Genomic DNA, 20,476 nt, shown 5'->3' on the forward strand with positions numbered 1-20,476 from the left:
AAACTGGTCGTTCAGTACAGTATCGTTTCCGTTGAATTAAACATTCAATACCGTTCTGTCGTACTGAACGCACCCCTGATCCCATGACAACGGTGCACGGAACATTAGTTGCTAAGCAACATTGTAGTGAAAGTTATTTTTTTGCTAGCTGCTACTAGTCAAGTGACCTAGCTAGCTATGAAGTTCACCCACACTTTTCTTGCAAGTCAAGACGTGTTTTTCATTCAAAGGTTTGGGGTTTTGTCTAACGTTATTTGCTGTTAGGAATGTTCAATAATATGTGATAATATCTGAGAAGCTGTAACCAGTTACCACTTGTTGTTGTTGGTCCATAGTTCTGTTCCTAGCTAAGTAATGTTAGCTAACTTAGTAAGCAACGCGTGAAAACTAACTTCTGTGGGAATTCTCTTTTGCAGTTCCACCCAGGATGTGCCCAGCATTGAAGACAGAAACAGAGATACTGGTCAGTACTATAGCAAGTTAGTTAGATGAGAAACATTTTAACATGAGACGTTGTACAATATTTGAAGCCATAGGCTACATTATTTTATTACAAAGTATCCTATGCCAACAAAACACCAACGTGATTGTTGTTGTGATCAGGTAAGATTGTACTTTTAACGTTACTAGTCAGGACCCGGTTTCCCGATAGCGATGGAATTTCGTGTTTTAATTATGCATATTTCCTACAGAGGCAGAAGATGTAACATGCGTTTCACAAAACACCACACAGAGAGGTTTGCTGTGCGTCGTTGGAGCATGATGTGTCGATCCTGATAGGATAGAAAGAAAGGGAGCGCTGCTCTCGGATCAGCTTTCTCCATTCAAATCTTTCCTTAACATGATCATTATTTCACAAACCTGACGAGGGATCAGCTCCTAGAGATATATAACTACCTACGGCTCTAAATATTGAGGTGGCTTATTCTAATGCTTACCCCCCAAAAAATGCACTGAATCACCGATTTGCCACATCATTGCACACGTTAGGCTACACATCATATATTGAGACCAATTACAGACCTTAGCCGAAAAATATAAAATATAACTAAATTGATTGAACATGAAATGTATTTCAATATGATTAAAATAAGCCTATAGCCAACTGTTTATGTTAATGCATCCTCTCGGTTGCTTGTTTTGATTATTTGCAAAGACACTGGAAACTTTGTTTTTCTAGTCAACTTTGGTCGGAAGTTATCAGCGGTCACAGAGAGATGGGTAAATCATGTGATTTAATGTTTAGCTGTTCTACGAATAGTCTGAGGCGGGTGTTAGATTACGAGCGTTTCCAAGTGCAACGTTAATAACGATGGATTTGGGAATGTCTCGGATATTTAACGATGCTCCAACAAAGGTTCTAACGATTCATTTAGCCATAAGATGCTTTTGGGAAACCGTACCCAGATGTTTTACGGTTACTCACATATTTACAGTATTTTTACAAAATGATTACAATAATTGCAGTTAGTCTATCACCTAGCCTGCTAAATGCAAGCTTCATCTGATTTATTCTAAGAGGACATCAGAGAATGCCTATCAGAGACTCATCCTGCACCACCTACAGCACTATGGACTCTTTACAAGTAGGTAGGCACTTGGCAACCTGACACAATTACTGGAAACTCAAGAGGCTTGCCTTGCATCATTTGTTTACATAAATGTTACTTGGTGAGACCTGACCTACACCATTCCACTCTCTGTCAAATTACCATGCATTTTAATCCTGCAAATCAATCAATTCAAGGGCACCAATCTTACCCCAACAAACAAGATGCCATTATGACCTTTTATACAGTAGTTGAGCATAGTACATGAGATTGTGCTACTGCTACTCTTGCCATATTAGCCAGTTATGTAACATGTTTACATACACAAATAAAATGTTTATGCATTCTTTGCTATAAACCAATAAAAAAAACATTACAGAGTGCTTCCCTCAGAAATGTCAATTCTCTCCCCTCAGGCACAGAGAATTATTTCCAAGGTAACCTCTTAAGACAAAGATGGAGGGATTCCCACCACCCTGGCTCCAGCCACCCAGGGACCCACTCCTCTGACAGCAATAATTCCAACATGGAGGATGAGGAGCAGGAGCCTGGCAGGAGGGCATGTAAGATGAGAGCCACAATATGGACATGCAAAAAAGGACAAATGGGTCAAAATAGCGAATAAAGCTATTTTACACTTGAACTATAACAATTTACTCTTCATCTGGATAGTAGTAGGGTAAGGGTTTTTGTTAGCGGTGTATAGTTGCTAAATGGTTCAAATTGGATTTGTGGTTAAAGTGTTAAGCAAAGCCCACAAGTTTGTGTCATGGGCAGATAGTAATGACTGATAAACAAGAGGGCTGGTATACTTTGTTGTATTTTACAATAGTGCGTGATTCTCAGGCTTCTCCAATGCTGGGTCATGTTACTTTTGGATGTGATGCAGCTGTGTAATCCAGTTGATTAAAGCAATCCAGTCCACCTGCTCCATGTAATACCTTGATTACAGGATACAGAGGGCGGTGTCATTTTAGTCATATTCTAAAGCCCTGTCATCCCAAAAGACCAGATTAGATCTCTATTGAATGCTTCTGCTAGTTACGGTTAAGCATCTTATTATTAGCATCTACTACCATCAACCGGCTCTTTGTTTTTCTTAGCAGGATAGATCAAATATTATACATATAGTGCATTCGGAAAGTATTCAGACCCCATTACTTTTTCCACATTTTACGTGAGAGCCTTGTTCTTAAATTGATTAAATTATTGTTTTTCCTCATCAATCTACACACAATACCCCATAATGACAAAGTGAAAACAGGTTTTTAGAAATGTTTGCAAATGTATTAAAAACAGAAATACCCTATTTACAGAAGTTTTCAGACCCGTTGCTATGAGAATCGAAATTGAGCTCAGGTGCATCCGGTTTCCATTGATCATCCTTGACATGTTTCTACAACTTGATTGGAGTCGACCTGTGGTAAATTGATTGGACATGATTTGGAAAGGCACACACCTGTCTATATAAGGTTCCCAAGTTGACAGTGCATGTCAGAGCAAAAACCAAGCCATGAGGTCGAAGGAATTGTCCGTAGAGCTCCGAGACAGGATTGTGTCGAGGCACAGATCTGGGGAAGGGTACCAAAATAAATCTGCAGCATTTAAGGGTCCCCAAGAACACAGTGGCCTCCATCATTCTTAAATGGAAGAAGTTTGGAACCACCAATACTGTTCCTAGAGCTGGCCGTCTGGCCAAACTGAGCTATCAGGGGAGAACAGCCTTGGTCAGGGAGGTGACCAAGAACCCAATGGTCACTCTAGCAGAGCTCCAGAGTTCCTCTGTGGGGATGGGAGAACCTTCCAGAAGGACAAACATCTCTGCAGCACTCCACCAATCAGGCCTTTATGGCACATGGCAGCCCACTTGGAGTTGCCAAAGAGCACCTAAAATATTTTCTGGTCTGATGACACCAAGATTGAACTCTTTGGCCTGAATGCCAAGCGTCATGTCTGGAGGAATCCTGACACCATCCCTATGGTGAAGCATGGTGGTGGCAGCATCATGCGGTGGGAATGTTTTTCAACGGCAGGGACTGGGAGACAAGACAGAATCAAGGGAAAGATGAACAGCACAAATAACAGAGAGACCCTTGATGAAAACCTGCTCCAGAGCGCTCAGGACCTCAGACTGGGGATAACGTTCACATTCCAACAGGGCAACGACCCTAAGCACACAGCCAAGACAACACAGGTGTGGCTTCGGGACAAGTCTCTGAATGTCCTTGAGTGGCCCAGCCAGACCCCGGAATTGAACCCGATCAAACATCTCTAGAGAGACATGAAAATAGCTGTGCAGCAATGCTCCCCATCTAACCTGACAATGCTTGAGAGGATCTGCAGTGAAGAATGGGAGAAACTCCCCAAATACAGGTGTGCCAAGCTTGTAACTTCATACCCAAGAAGACTCTAGGCTGTAATCGCTGCAAAAGGTGCGTCAACAAAGTACTGAGTAAAGGGTAGGTGTAAATGTGATATGTAAATGTAATATTTCAATTGATTTTTAATACATTTGCAAAACTGTCATTATGGCATATTGTATGTAGATTGAAGCAGATAATTTTTTAAAGATTTTATCCATTTTAGAATAAGGCTGTAGTGTAACATAACAAAATTTGGAATAAGTCAAGGGGTCTAAATACTTTATACAGTGTAGACATTGTTAATGTTGTAAATTACTGTTGTAGCTGGAAACGGCAGATTTTTAATGGAATATCTATATAGGCGTACAGAGGCCTGTAATCAGCAACCATCACTCCTGTGTTTCAAGGGCATGTTTTTTAAATCATTTTTTATATTTTTTATTTCACCTTTATTTAACCAGGTAGGCTAGTTGACAACAAGTTCTCATTTGCAACTGCGACCTGGACAAGATAAAGCACAGCAATTCGACACTTACAACAACACAGAGTTACACATGGAATAAACAAAACATAGTCAATAATACAGTAGAACAAAAAAACAAAAAGTCTATATACAGTGAGTGCAAATGAGGTAAGATAAGGAAATAAATAGGCCATGGTGGCGAAGTGATTACAATATAGCAATTAAACACTGGAATGGTAGATGTGCATAAGATGAATGTGCAAGTAGAGATTCTGGGGTGCAAAGGAACAAGATAAATAAATAAATACAGTATGGGGATGAGGTAGGTAGATAGATGGGCTGTTTACAGATGGGCTATGTACAGGTGCAGTGATCTGTGAGCTGCTCTGACAGCTGGCGCTTAAAGTTAGTGAGAGAGACATGAGTCTCCAGCTTCAGAGATGTTTGCAGTTCGTTCCAGTCAGTGGCAGCAGAGAACTGGAAGGAAAGACGACCAAAGGAGGAATTGGCTTTGGGGGTGACCAATGAGATATACCTGCTGGAGCGCGTGCTATGAGTGGGTGCTGCTATGGTGACCAGTGAGCTGAGATAAGGTGGGGCTTTACCTAGCAGAGACTTGTAGATAACTGGTAGCCAGTGGATTTGGCGACGAGTATGAAGCGAGGGCCAACCAACGAGAGCCTACAGATCGCAATGGTGGGTAGTGTATGGGGCTTTGGTGACAAAACGGATGGCACTGTGATAGACTGCATCCAGTTTGTTGAGTAGAGTGTTGGAGGCTATTTTATAGATGACATCCCCGAAGTCGAGGATCGGTAGGATGGTCAGTTTTACGAGGGTATGTTTGGCAGCTGGTACAATGCTGTGTACTACTCCCTTCACAGAACAGAGCAAACTGGCTCTAACCAGAATAGAAAGAGAATAGAGAATAGAAAGAGAAGTGGGAGGCCCCGGTGCACAACTGAGCAAGAGGATAAGTACATGAGTGTCTAGTTTGAGAAACAGCCGCCTCACAAGTCCTCAACTGGCACTTTCATTAAATAGTACCCGCAAAATACCAGTCTCAACCTCAACAGTGAAGTGGCGACTCCGGGATGCTGGCCTTCTAGGCAGAGTTGTAAAGAGAACGCCGTATCTCAGACTGGCCAATAAAAAGAAAGATGGGCAAAAAACACAGACGTTGAACAGAGGAACTCTGCCTAGAAGTCCAGTATTCCGGAGTCGCTTCTTCACTGTTGACGTTGAGACTGGTGTTTTGCGGGTACTATTTAATTAAGCTTATAGTCCCACTAAGCGCAAACCAGATGGGATGGCGTATTGTTGCAGAATGCTGTTGTAGCCATGTTGGTTAAGTGTGCCTTGAATTCTAAAAAAGTCACTGACAGTGTCACCAGCAAAGCACCATCACACCACCTCATCCATGCTTCACGGTGGGAACCACACATGCAGAGATAATCTGTTCACATACTCTGCGTCTCACAAAGACACGGTGGGTGGAACCAAAAATCTCACATTTGGACTCCACAGGTCTAATGTCCATTTCTCGTGTTTCTTGGCCCAAACAAGTTTCTTCTTATTGGTGTCCTTTAGTAGTGGTTTCCTGGCAGCAATTCAACCATGAAGGCCTGATTCACGCAGTCTCCTCTGAACAGTTGATGTTGAGATGTGTATGGACTGTGTGAAGCATTTATTTGGGCTGAAATTTCTGAGGCTGGTAACTGTAATGAATTTATCCTCTGCAGAAGAGGTAACTCTTGGTCTTCCTTTCTTGTGGTGGTCCTCATGAGAGCCAGTTTCATCATATCGCTTGATGGTTTTTGCAACTGCACTTGAAGAAACTTTCAAAGTTCTTAATGTTGGATTTCTGAATTGACTGACCTTCATGTCTTAAAGTAATGATGGACTGTCATTTCTCTTTGCTTATTCGAGACATAATATGGACTTGGCCTTTTACTGTTAATTGAAAGGCATTCCCGATGACTACCTCATGAAGCTGGTTGACAGAATGCCAAGCGTGTAAAAAGCTGTCATCAAGGCAATGGGTGGCTACTGTGTGTTATTTCATATCTTTGATGTCTTCACTATTATTCTACAATGTAGAAAATAGTACAACTAAAGAAAAGCCCTTGAATGAGTAGGTGTATCCAAATTTGTGACTGGTACTGTATATATATATACATATGGTGGTAGTACATGCCAGGTGCACTGGTTTGAGTGTGTCAAGAACTGCAACGCTGCTGTTTTGACTTACACTACTGTTGCATTTATGTTTTTCCTATACATAGGTATATTTTTGTCATTAAATTCTATCACCTTTTTTTGTGATGCAGTGATGTTTTCTATCTATCCCCCAGTCACCTTGCACCTGGGACAGGCCCTCAGGACCAGGCAGCTGGTGATAGATTTTGACGGGGAGCGTCCCATCCCCCGGCTTAGGGAGCCCCTGGACCTGTTTGCCATCCCCTCCACCCCTTTCCAGGGGGTCCGCTGGCCCATTGAGTATGAGGTCTTCAAGGAAGCCATACACCACATAGGTGCATACCACTGAACTGTATATGCTGTAACAAACACTAAGTGTTGTTTTGACCTTTGCAGTGTTTTGAACAGTCCAGAGCTTTCCATTACAGAGTTCTGTTTCTCAGTGGGCTCCACATTTTTTAACTATTATACAGTATTGTGTTAATCCAAAATGAAATGTTATTGAAATACTGTATATTGCTGTGTTCTAGAGTGGGACCCTCCAGACCCAGAGCCGTTCTACCAGCCCACGGGCCATGAGAGGGCCCCCATGCCTGTCGGGGAGGAAAAGGGGAACATGGTTTACTGCATTGACCCAGGTAACCCTAACTCTATGTCAGTAACCCTAACTCTATGTCAGTAAGGTATATAGTGGTGCCCTTAGTAGGCTTTCATTTTCTGACAGTGTTACCTCTCTCACCTGTCCTTCTAGCTCCTGTTCTTATTCTTTACCCTGTTTAGGCACAAAGACCTCCTACTTCACCTACTCTCGTGTGGGAGGAAGCCGGGGGCCCATCAAGAGCTCCACCTCTTGTGCCATGCATCAGGACAAGTCCACCCTGGCCTTTGAGTCACGCTTTGAGAGCGGCAACCTGCAGAAGGCAGTTCAAGTGTGAGTCTATTGAGCCTGTATAACTGTTTAACCTATTTACAATTTACAAATTGTTGCTAAGTTGCAGGGAGGGTAACTGTATGTAGGGAAGAATCTTTCCTTCTCACTCTCTTTCTATCCCCCTCTCCCCCTTACACAGCGGTGTCCATGACTATGAGCTCACCCTCCGCACCGACATGTACACCACCAAGCACACACAGTGGTTCTACTTCCGGGTCAGAAACATGAAGGCGGGGGTCACCTATCGCTTCACCATAGTCAACTTGATGAAGGCTAGCAGCCTGTACTGCCTGGGCATGAGGCCTCTGCTCTACTCTGAAAGAGCCGCCTGGGAGAAGGGAGAGGGCTGGCGCCGAACTGGCTCCAACATCAGATACTACCGCAACCAGCACCACCAGGCTGAGCAGGACAACAACACTACCACCAACACAAAGTCCCTACACTCCCTTACATGGACCGGCCAGTTCCCCTACGACTTTGACACCTGCTATTTGGCCCACTGCTACCCCTACACCTACTCCCACCTGCAGCGCTACCTCAGCCGCCTCACCTCCAACTCGGCCACCGGCGCCTACTGCAAGCTGCGGGTGCTGTGTCGCAGCCTGGCCGGCAATGCTGTGCACGTGCTGACAGTGACATCACCAGGAGGGGGGTGGATGGATAGGAGTGCCAAGCGGGCGGTGGTGGTTACAGCCAGGGTGCACCCCGGGGAGACCAACAGCTCCTGGATGATGCAGGGCTTTCTGGACTTCCTGCTAGGAGAGTCAGACGACGCCAGGCTGCTGAGGGAGACTTTTGTGTTTAAGGTCGCTGACGCACTTTGGGCCTTTTTATCTTTGTAAATATCCATGTGTTTCATTTATGTATTTGACTGCCATGTGGGATAAATTATGTTTTCCCTTCAGAATTAGAAACACCCAATGAAGACACTCATGTTGATTGTTGTGTTTCTCCCTTGCGGACTTGCAGGTGGTGCCCATGCTGAACCCAGACGGGGTGGTTGTGGGGAACTATCGCTGCTCTCTGGCCGGCAGGGACCTGAACAGGAACTACAATACCCTGCTGAGGGACTCCTTCCCCTGTGTCTGGCACACCAGGAACATGGTGAAGAGGTGAGAGGTGGGAAGCAGGAGGATACTCAAACAGATGTGACACAGTCATGCCTTTCTAACCTATGGAGAGGTTTGTCAGTTCACTCTGCCTTTTCTGACCTCTGACCCTGTTGCCATGGTTTTCCCTCTGTCCTTGTTGTTGCCTTGGCACCCAAGACTGATGGCTGAGAGGGACGTGGTGTTGTATTGTGATTTCCACGGTCACAGTCGTAAGAACAACGTTTTCATGTATGGCTGTACCAACAGCGATGATGCCACACAACGGCTCCATGAGAGAGTCTTCCCGCTCATGATGAGCAAGAACGCCAATGACAAGGTTCCAATCCCATTGAAATAAAGAAAATCATATTTTTTTTATTGGACACCTGGCCAAGAAGGCAACTCCAGTATAAAACCACAGTACATTTATGTTATAAATCACAGCTAGGGAGTCAAACACAATGTTTGTGCCCTCTTCCTGAAGTTCTCGTTCAGGAGCTGTAAGTTCAGAGTTCATCAGAGTAAAGAGGGAACAGGACGCGTCGTCATGTGGAGGCTAGGCATCAGGAACAGCTACACCATGGAGTCCACCTTCGGAGGCTCCACTCTGGGTAAGCATGCACAGGGTGTAGTGTGTGTATATGTGTATGCATGCTATAGAGCTTCATTTCCATTCTGTATTATAGGGAACAGGAAGGGGACCCATTTCACCACCAGGGACCTGAAGTCTCTGGGGTACTACTTATGTGACACACTGCTGGACTACTGTGATCCCGACCCAACCAAGGTGAGTGGAGTCAACCTCTCACTACCACAGTGACCAAGGTTACATCTCAGCTTGTCATGTTGATGAACCATAATGTGTGTGTGTGTGTTAGACCAGTCACTGCCTAGCTGAGTTGCGGGCGATGTTAAGGCAGGAGCTCAGAGAGAGGCTGGGCCGGGAGGTCGACTCTGATGGATCTCTCAGCGTCTCCATTTCTGACATTGAGTCCAGGTAAGGAAGGTTTTAGAGCATCACACACACACACACACACACACACACACACACACACACACACACACACACACACACACACACACACACACACACACACACACACACACACACACACACACACACACACACACACACACACACACACACACACACACACACATACACCTAAATGTCCTTTTTGTGTCTCCTCCACAGTACCAGCGGCTCAAACAGCACAGAGTCTGATGGCCTGCCTGTCCATCTACTGAACCGAATTGATGAGGTGCCGTTTGAACCTTAACCTTCGTATGACCGCAGTTATGTTTGTGTACAATAGCTTTAACTGAGTCTAATGCCAACTTATTTTCTAGCAGAGCCAAGTGAAGAAGAAACACCTTAGGAGTGGTAAGGAGAGGAACAGACTGAGACAGGAGAGAGTTAGAAACGTCGACCCAAAGGTCCTCCACAGGAACATCAAGAACATAGTGAGAAGAACACACACACACAACACATTAGTGCAGCTCATCCACCAGATACAATGAAACATACAGTGGTCCCTAATACATAAAAGGCTGGGAGAGACATACAGACAATATAGTGTGATTGGGCCAGTTCATTTTGCTTTGCCTTTTGCCCCTGGAAGGGTGGAGATTTCACTTTAGGAACAAAACAAACTCCCCTAATGACATTCTTCCTCCTGTCTGTCTCCAGGACCCTGTGCTACCCACTGAGGACATGGTGAAGGTGAGGATCCAGGAAAAGACGGTGGCCGTGGTCAGAGAGAAGAAGAAGAAGAGAGAGGTATGGATTAGAGAGCGAGAAGCTCACACTCTTCCTCATTTGCTTAGACAGATTGTGGCTTTTGCATTTCCCCAGTATCTCATTTCTTAAGACATGCGCTTCTACTTCTGATGTAACGGTATAGGTGCCGTTTGTGGTGAAAATGAGTCGTCAGACAGAACGCTCCTGGATCCCCCATCCCACCACTCGCATCGGGGTCATAGGCCATGTGACCCTCTGGCAGGAGGAGGAGTCAGAGAAGGTAATGGCTGCCATTCACCCTTCAATCCCTACTGCATGTTGATAGTTTTGCATTGTCATTAAAGTACTGTTACAGTTCAAATTTTCTCAAGGTATTTCACAACAACCTGGGCCTAGAACCCCCCCACCTCCCTTCCCAACCTCTTCTCAGTAGGTCAATGCACTCTGAGCATCCCCACCCCATCAAACTTGACAAAAGGCATGAACGAGCAGTGATTGTTTTGTCCTAGTCTGATGCTCAGCATTAACTGTGTTCCAGAATGAATACATGGATGCTGTAAGGGCTGCATACCTGCGTACTCAGCCACCTGTCACAGGTACATGGACTTTTATCATTAGGAATGGATTTAGTTTTCTGGCCACGTGACTAAAGAAAAACAATTTTTTTATTTCCCAGTTTACATGCAGAATGTTCAGGTTAACATTTATTGTCATGAATCTTGCCCTGTGTAATGAACACGATGGGAGACAGAGAGCTGGTTTCCAGCAGGTGTTTATTTGTAAAGGACCACAGGAGGAGGAAGGTAGCTGGGTCCAGGGGCAGGCAGAAGGTCATACACAAGGGGTCCAAAAAGGCAACAGTACAGGCAGGGAAAAGGCTAGTAACGTAGTCCGGGAGATCAGGCAATAGGTTGATAACAGGAAATCCAATAGGCTAAAGTACAGGCAGGGAATAGGCAAATGGCGTCGTTAGGGAGGCAGGCCAAAACTATCATACACAGGAGGATTAATTACAGGAAACCCAGCTTTGAATAGAAGTGTGTCACAAAACAAACGATACCTCACAATGATGGGGTGCAAAGAACTGAACTACATAGTGTGTGACAATGACATACAGGTGTGTGAACAGGTGATCAGAATTCAGGTGATTGGGATCTGGAGAGTGAGCTGCGTTCAGGGTATCTACGTGTTTGAGAGTGTGAGTTGGAATCAGATGTTACACCCTCTGCAGAGTGGCCACTTGCTGGCACAGTCACAAAGTAATACAATATTATCTTGACCCTAACCACAATGCTAACCCTAATGCCTAACCCTACCCTTAAATTAATTAATTAATTTGTACTTTGCAACTGGCCCATATAGCAGAAATCGCTCAGTTCAGCCTCCAGGGCAATATTTATTACAATAAACATCCCTTCTTCAGAGGAGCCGGAGGAGGAGCGGCTGCAGTATTGGAGTCCCCAGCTGCAGTTTGGCTCCTCCCAGGCCCCGCGGCCGGGACCTCAGCGGCGCCCCTTATCTTTTACAGCTGTACAGCAACGCGGCTTCTCTGTGCCTGTGCCCACCTCGAAGATCAGGGTTCACACCACCCCCATTCAGCAGCAACCCATGCCCTTCAGCCCCGATCACAGAAGCCACGCTGGGATGAGAGGTGGGTTGGAGCGCAGAAATAGAGTGGGTAGAATGAATGGTACAATATTGACATGAAGAACACACACCCAATATGAAGTTAGGTGTTCGCTAACTGGAAATTGGTATGATAGTAGAATTAAAATAGTATGACAAAGAACTGCAATCAGGAGTGTCGTCAGTGGCATTCTTTTCCACCCCACAGTTTAACAGATGCTAATCAAACATTCCAAATATTGCTATTGTAAAGATGTTCGATCAGCATGAATGCTGTTATTACTCTTGTCTTTCAGAGAGGATGCCTGCTTTACACACCAGGTAACTACAGCAAAACATAGCGGTAAAATATGCTCTTTATTGAAAGTTGACTTAATTTATGACGAAACATACAGGACTGGGACCGTACATCGTCTGCATAAATATGTCAATGTTAAATTGGACAGTCTGTCACACACGTGTTTTGTGTTGGAAATGTGTCAGTTCTCCCCTAGTAGTTCCGGGCATGCAGTGCAGGGTGGTCCCTGAGTTCATCCCGCCACAAGGCCTGGAGCCCTGCCGCTCTTCCAACGTCTACCCAGCCAAGTCCCACCACCAGAGGCCACGCCCAGAGAAACAAGGCCACGCAGCCCGGGTCTCCAAACGCTACTACATGCCAGAGGCTCCAACCTCTAACACAGATGCCCTAGAGCCCCTATGGAGGAGCCCAGAAAGGGACTGCACAGCAGGTGTATCAGACGCTATGCCTGTGGGTGAGCAGGACCAAAGTGGACCTCAAGCAGCCTTTGAGAAGCCACCGAGTAAACCTGGGACAGACGGTAACTCCTTCCTGCCAGACCTGAGGCACATAGACTTCAGAGGGAAAAGGTTACTGTCCTCTCCACACCAGGCATTTTGACTTTCTAGTGCGTCTAGTTATAGTGCTGTACATAATATACTGTATATTGGTATACACAGTATAATACAACAGATGTTTATTTATGTTTCTTTCACTCTACATGTGACAATAACTCTCTCCCTCTGAGGTCCTGCCCCAACTATAACCCCTCTTCCCTCCATCTTTCCTCTGTAGCTATGGCTGTCTATGGGCAGACCAGGCAGGGGCTGGAGTACAGAGGCAGGGCCCCTCAAAGAGAGAGCCGCTGAGGGGGGGAGAAGGCAGGCGTGTATGTGGAGGAGATGCAGCAGCAAGGCGTGTGAAAAGCAACCACAGGTACTGAAAGGGTATGCCACCCCTTGGCTTATAGCAGTTTTATATTTAAGCAATAAGGCCCGACGAGGAGTTATATATGGCCAATATACCACGGCTAAGGGCTGTTCTTAAGCACGACGCAACGCGAAGTGCCTGGATACAGCCCTTAGCCATGATATATTAGCCATATATCACAAACCCTCAAGGTACCTTATTGCTATTATAAACTGGTTACCAATGTAATTAGAGCAGTAAAAATAAATGTTTTGTCATACAAGTGGTATATGGTCTGATATATCACAGCTGTCAGCCAATCAGCATTCAGGGCTCGATTCACCCAGTTTATATGGTTCTTTATCTTACCATCTAGTACGTCTAAAAACTACAGTGAAACGCTGAACTTGCTTGCTCTCAGTGGAATGCTTAACTTGCATTCAGAGCTAATTTGAATGGTACCCATTCTTCTCAGGTTAGCCCAGCAGACATTGCAAGAGGAGGATAAACAGGAAATGGGCATTTTACCCCAGATGTCCTCGACCACCCACACCAAGATAGATCATCTGCCCCGACAGCTAGACAGTCTACGTAGGCTCCAGAAACTCAGCCTGGCCAATACCTCCAGGTTCCACTCCAGTGGGAGAGGGGCGGAAGCAGGGACAGGGTTGGATCTGGAGAAGAGGATGGTCGCCAGACCGTCAGGGTCTGCCCCTCCTCGCAGTACAGCACCTTTGAGCTGAGAACCAGGCAGGGACACACATTGGCAAATGTACCAGACAGACTGCTGATACGAACCCCTGAAGATGGGCGGAGACTATAGGAAGTTTCTGCTCTATTTTGACCACAAGAAGATGTACAGCACATTGCCTTTCAGGTGGATATCGAAATTACATGTATTTTTGCCTTGATTGTGTGACTTTCTTATTTGATGAGTCTACGTGTCACTTTAAATCTAACTGAACTGTTTTGCATACTTTTTATAATATTTTGTATCCATTTTTCATCATGTAAATTATTTATTTTTCATTTCTCAAATGGGGGCGTAATCAGATTGAGTCACTCCCAATGCAGAAGTTATTTCTGTTAATCAAGAGACAGCTCATCATTAATCATAAAGTATCATATAACATCAGTCCAGAAAATACTGTCTCAGTATTACTGGGCAGCCCGTGTAATATTATCAAACTGTATGCATGTCTTCATCATTCAGACACAATGTTACTGTAGCATAAACCTTGTGAAACATAGATATTTAGCAGACACTTATCCAGAGCGACTTAAAATTAGTGCATTCATCTTAAGATAGCTGGGTGAGACATCCACATATCACGTGACAAAAAATATATACAGTTTGTATTTTTAGTCACATATACATTTAATCTCTTCACATCTGTACAAAAAAATCACTGAAGGTACACATGGTATAAAAATACATATGTAAATTGCTGAACATGGTCCACTGATAACAAAACTGAGGGCTGAATCCTAACTTGAGATACATGTAAGTAGCATGTAAAGTTTCTCCTTACTCATAATCAACATTAGTAGGAGATACAGTATACACGACTCTCTTTCCTGTGTTTCCAAGTGTTCATCTCTTTCTGTGTGTCCGCTCAGCCGAGCAGTCAGGCGGCCCTCAGCTCCTGAATCCCATCAAACCAGAGCTGCCAACTCTCACGCATTGACTGTGAGACATGGATTTGACCCTCATCTCACGCTCCCACGGCACACCTCTTACATCTCACACATTGAAAAGTACTGCATTTATTTTTCTAATTCGTGTTGTGCTCCAAATCGTTTTGAAATTGGAAAATCTGCGACCAAGGTAAAGATTTTATTCAGGTTGGATATTCGACGGATATTTGCCTGTAGTTTTCCTAACGTCCACCAACAGCAGTTAGGGACCGTCAACGTATTGACAAATCACATTTTTAAAATTTCAATAGCTCTTTAACCATTACTCCTAAAATGTTCAAAACAGATTCTAGCTAACCTGATGGCAGAGACACATATTGCACACACTATTTTTTTGTCAATTTACATCTCGCACTATTTTAAATTATTTATAAAACATCTTGTAATTCAATAGTGCCTTGGTCATGTCACAAACCTGAAATAAGGTTCATAATGTACACTCAGTGGGCCTACTCATTGCACACCCTTTTGCTTGTCCATTTGCATCTCATGAGATTATATTACCTTTTCATGACCTACAACCCTTTCAGAATATCCACTGAGTACCAAGGTAAAGACAGTTTCAGGTTGGATATTCGCCAGATATTCACACTTTCAAACCTCAATAGCTTTCAAACCACTTGAGCCACAGACTCCAAATAAGTGTCGTGATGTTGGAAACGTTGTACAGATCGATTTGGACAATAATTCACTTTTCAAAGCTAGTAAATGTGTAAATGTGAGCAGCTTTCCGTATTTGTTAGGGAGCGTAAACAAAGTACAAACTTGTCTTACATTCGAATTTCAAGAGCTCCTTGGTTCAGAATGTCCACACAGTGGGCCTACACATTGCACACCCTTTAGTTTGTCCATTTTCATCTCACACGGTTTTACATGCATTTTTCAAACTTTAGAATTTCAATAGCTCCTTGGTCATGTGACCTAATGACCTCAAACAAACTTCAGAAGGTTCATGGACTAGCCTTATATATTGCACACTCTTGTTTGTGTACTGTAATCTCATGTCAATTACACACCTAAGAAGTGTGCAGTGGACATATACCCATATTGCATAACTTTTAGTTATGTATCTTCTATATTGTTGTACATTAATATAATATTAGTTTGACAATTAGCCCCAGATTTTTAGCAACAAAAAAAAAATATATATAAATATTTATATTTTTTGCCTTGCCTGTTTTGCATGTTATTTTGGCATTAATATGTGTCACATATCAGTTTGCAAACAATGTCAAAAATACATTTATATATATATATATATATATATATATATATATATATATATATATATATATATATATATATATATATATAATTCAGTTAAAACCTCTACAGGATTGGTGTCCCTCCCCCCACGGGACGGTTGAGCTAACGTAGGCTAATGTGATTAGCATGAGATTGTAAGTAACAAGAACATTTCCCAGGACATAGACATATCTGATATGGATCATTATTGTTAAACTAACTGCACTGTCCAATTCACAGTAGATATTACATTGAAAGAATACCATGCTATTGTTTTAGGAGAGTGCACAGTTATGAAGTTGAAAATGTAATAATAAACCAATTAGGCACATTTGGGCAGTCAATACAACATTTGAGCAGAAATGCAATGGCTCATTGAAACATTACACTGCTTCCAAATTGCGCCTAACTTGGAATATTACATTTTGGCCTTGTTCTTGCATTTAAAGATGATGGAACAAAAAAAAATAAACATGTTTTTCTTTGTATTATCTTTTATCAGATCTAATGTGTTAAATTATCCTACGTTTCAAATGGTATCAAGAATATGGTTAAGGTCCTTGCTTCAGGTCCTGAGCTACAGGCAGTTAGATTTGGGTATGTTATTTTATGCGAAAATTTTTAAAAAGGGTCCGATCCCTAAGAGGATTTATTAAAGCTGCATACACACATGGTCTCTTTTTTTGTTTTCTTGAGTAAGGCGGCTCTACCATGCAGGTGTTTCAGCCTAGCTCAGTGCTTTCTGTGGTGGTGGGGTGAGCCAACAGAAGATACGGAGCGTTGCGCCATGATTGGCTCAGTGTTCTGTCACTCATGGGGACAGTACGTCATCTCCAAGTTTAAGTGCTTAGTAAAGGTAGACATAAAACATGTCAGCCTTTTGGGTTCTGCCATAGAGTTATATTACCAATGCCCAACCAAGAAGGCTCAAGGTCAATGGCCACAGATAAAGTTACGTCAAATGACATTTTATGTACAGTAGCTTTGATTGGACTGATCATGTCAACATCTTACTTTCAAAGTCTTAGCTAGCAGTAATCATCATGAATCAAGTCGACAATCTACTGGCAAATTCTAATTAATCCTTGACATATGAAGATAAATAATGAAGAGAAGTTATAGATAAAATGTATATATGCTCATTGGCCATTGGACATAAAGATTACACAACAAGTTGGAAATCGCAAATTCAACAATGATTTGTTTCGAGGGAATCAGTGACTAACTGCAAGCATTGCAAAGAAACCACTAACGTTAGCCTGCTAATCAATTGAGTGGCTGTGTTTTTTTTCTTCAAGAGTTCCCACCATAAATCCGGAGAATGTCATACTTCGATGACAAAATTTGCCCACAAAGGACCGCTGCGCCACCTTCACAAGGTGAGTCCAAATATGTATTGTATGCTGCTGCATAAATGATGTAATATGCCAGGGAGATATGTATACTGTGGCTAAGAAAGTAATACTAAGTGTACGTTGTGTAGTAAGCTGTTAGTAACACATGTGCCTCACTCTAATAATTTGGTCTATTTTCACCAATGTGCTATTGTAAACACATCGTTCATGCTTGTTTGGTTACTTTTGTTGTACAGCTTTGACAGTGCTACTGATAGTAGTGGTGGCGGTTGGCTTACACGTGTAAATTCAACACACACATCATTCTATAATAGAATTGTGTTATTTGACGTGTCAAATTAAATGCTTATTTAACATGTCAAATAGTGTTATATGACTTGTATTGTTTTTGACACGCAAAGACCCAAATGGCGTTCAGTGTTCCTCACCCTAATAATTTGGTTTATTTTCACCTCTTAATTTAGCCTACTGTTCTAACTTGGTGGTGCACATATAGCCTATATCTTGTTTTAGAGAAATGTAATAATCCAATATTGTAAGAGCTTTCATTGTCTGTTTATATGCCCCCTTTATTTATCCTATGGTTCTGACTTGGTGTACAGGGAGAATACTGTAAGAATGGCCCATGATCTGAATTCTGCAGCTGTACATTTCAAAAGTGCTGAACAAATAGTTATATTGACTACGTCCATCGTCGCTTGCTCATTGTCTTAATTTAAATGACGTATTGCCTCTTATCCGCTTGTCGTCCCCTTATGCCATAGTTTGTACATCTCAATTGTCAGTGGAAACCACATCTGTTTAAGCAAGTCAGCCATATCAGCTATGTTATTTTTTAAAGGCAGTAAATGAGGCTGAATGAACTGTTTCGCTGCCAGAAAAGGCTCTGCTGATAGCTAGGTGTAGCAGTGGTAAGGTGTTGGGGCAGCTTTATGTAGGCCCTAACAGTTTGTGGGCACCGTTTGTCACCGTTATAGTGCAATGAATGTATTGTTTAGTGTTGTGTAGTGGCTTTGCTGGCATGTGTCCCACATTGTTTTTTTGCCTCACCAAGATGTACATGCTAAAACCGCCACTGTCATATGTCCCTACGACAGATCATTTTTTACATTCTTATTGTTCTAGTGAACCACTATCAGTCAAGGGTGCATTCAAACGTGAAATCGCAACCAGCAATATAATTGAGCAAGCAGAGTTCATTGTAATCAAAGGAAATGGAGAACTACTCCTGGGCAAAGATACAGTCATGAAACTGGGGGTTCTGAGAATAGGTGCTGATGTCGCAACAGTGACAGACACCAAGCCCTCACTAAAACAGCAGTACCTACAAGTGTTCCAGGGAGTTGGAAAACTGAAAACAAAACAGATCTCAGGAAGAAGGTCAACCAAAATGTAGAGAAAAGTTTGGACATAGATATTGTAGAACCTGTTAATGACCCCACCCCATAGGTAAACCCAGTGGTCATTATACAAAAGGCAAATGATGAGATAAGAATGTGCTTAGACATGAGACAAGCAAGCCTGGCTATAATATCCCAACAATAAACGAGTCTAAAGGCATTGGACCTACAGCAGAGGGAGTGCAGTGATGCACTCCAGGGACCCAGAGAGAACCTCAGAAGTGAGAAGCTGCCTGCTGGGAGTGAGAGCACCGCAGGAGAAACACTCACATGGATCCGATGAGAATGTGAGGATTGCAGCAGTGAGTGCTACACCCAAAGCACTGACTACCAGAGAAGTAGAAGAAGACTCAGCCAAAGAGCCAGAGCTAAGAGAGATAATGCTATTGCAAGTGGATATTTTTAGAACTGTAAAGCTTATGCCTCAATAGCGAGTAATTTATGTGTAGTTGGATACCTAGTTCTTCGCAGAATAGGCATCGCGCTGCCACAGGCATTACATGCGCAGGCACTTGCACTAGCTCATGAAGGACACTTGGGAATAGTGGGCACAAAGCAGCATCTCAGAACCAAGGTTTGGTGGCCTGGCATGGAAAAGGAAGCTGAGACAATGTAATTCATGCCACGGTTATCAGACAGGAGCTAGACCTGACACACCATAACCACTGAGCCTTGTGGGAGTAGTAAAACTGTGGAGAAAGAGGAGGAGCACCTAACGTATCCTTTCACATTGTGGATTCCATTTGCCAGAGGTTCGTATAGTAGTCTACATATCCGACCACTACCTCAAGCTAATATGTTTTGTGGGTTGTGATGCTTTCCAAGGCACTCGTTTGGGTATTACTGTGGGCACAAGGCAAACCTGCAGTTGTTGGATGAGCGAGTGCTGACCATTGTGGGTGGAAAACCTGCTTATCTTCCTGAACATCCGGACCAAGGAGCAACGCTACCTCCACTTCTGTAGTGGGGGAGGTATCACACCACCATGGTAGTGTCAAACAAATACACTGGCCCTGGATAACCTTGACACACCCTCATTTTAAACCCATCTGTCACTGTGTTTCTCTGCAGGCCCACCCCAGTAAGAGATACTTTGCTTTGGCAGAGAAGGGAGACCAGCCCAACATCGTCATCTATGGATATTCCTCACTACAACCCTACCACATTCTCAGAGGTATGGGAACTACAACACACACACAAACTATTAGGTTTTTAACAATTTATGAAGCATATGATCAATGATCAAGACATTTGGTCTGTGGACTTTAACTGTGAGGGCACCCTGCTGGCCAGTGTGGGTAGTGCTCCGGACTACTTGCTGACATTGTGGGAGTGGAGGCATGAACAGGTGATGCTGCGTTGCAAGGCGTTGCACCTGACAACGCCGGACAACTCACCACCTCCGGATCAGGACACAAGAAGTCAGTAGCAATCAATCAATCCAAATGTTTTTGTATACTTGCACTTTTATAAATTTGTCAAAAAGCACTTTATAGAACGCCAAACCCCCTAAGAGAAAACAGATTTCATCATGAAATATGGACAATAAATCCATAAATGGCTTATTATATGTACAGAGTCGTACACCATGTGAGTTGATCTCTTATCATCCATTCCTCTAGTCTGGC

At 43.3% G+C, this 20,476-nt stretch overlaps 1 protein-coding gene across 6 annotated transcripts; it reads left to right on the plus strand.

Annotated features, from left to right (window-relative positions):
* The first annotated feature begins 118 nt into the window (after nt 1-118).
* agbl2 (AGBL carboxypeptidase 2) lies at nt 119-16,069 on the plus strand. Of its 6 annotated transcripts, none has more exons than XM_046309605.1 (23): nt 129-230; nt 417-463; nt 1,520-1,586; nt 1,967-2,113; nt 6,731-6,910; nt 7,106-7,213; nt 7,356-7,506; nt 7,646-8,312; nt 8,476-8,618; nt 8,775-8,934; nt 9,082-9,208; nt 9,284-9,384; nt 9,476-9,594; nt 9,793-9,859; nt 9,948-10,061; nt 10,288-10,377; nt 10,502-10,618; nt 10,877-10,934; nt 11,762-11,989; nt 12,261-12,285; nt 12,448-12,831; nt 13,037-13,177; nt 13,626-16,069. In XM_046309605.1, exons 2-23 carry the CDS (start codon nt 428-430, stop codon nt 13,891-13,893), a joined length of 3,498 nt encoding a protein of 1,165 aa, XP_046165561.1. In that variant the 5' UTR covers nt 129-230; nt 417-427; the 3' UTR covers nt 13,894-16,069. The 6 variants fall into 6 exon arrangements, with proteins under 6 accessions (XP_046165567.1, XP_046165561.1, XP_046165594.1 ...); XM_046309638.1 differs by having other exon boundaries at nt 11,867-11,989; XM_046309617.1 differs by having other exon boundaries at nt 9,951-10,061.
* Nucleotides 16,070-20,476: the final 4,407 nt, after the last annotated feature.

This window comes from Oncorhynchus gorbuscha, linkage group LG02 (assembly GCF_021184085.1).
Source record: "Oncorhynchus gorbuscha isolate QuinsamMale2020 ecotype Even-year linkage group LG02, OgorEven_v1.0, whole genome shotgun sequence".
Lineage (NCBI taxonomy): Eukaryota > Metazoa > Chordata > Actinopteri > Salmoniformes > Salmonidae > Oncorhynchus > Oncorhynchus gorbuscha.

What these genes read in the sequence shown, in the direction of transcription:
- agbl2 (XM_046309605.1), top strand. Translation starts at nt 428, where the DNA reads ATGTGCCCAGCATTGAAGACAGAAACAGAGATACTG. An exon ending in GCACTATGGACTCTTTACAA is followed by an intron (nt 1,587 to 1,966) that starts GTAGGTAGGCAC and finishes CTCTCCCCTCAG; the next exon opens with GCACAGAGAATTATTTCCAA. An exon ending in TACTGAACCGAATTGATGAG is followed by an intron (nt 9,860 to 9,947) that starts GTGCCGTTTGAA and finishes CTTATTTTCTAG; the next exon opens with CAGAGCCAAGTGAAGAAGAA.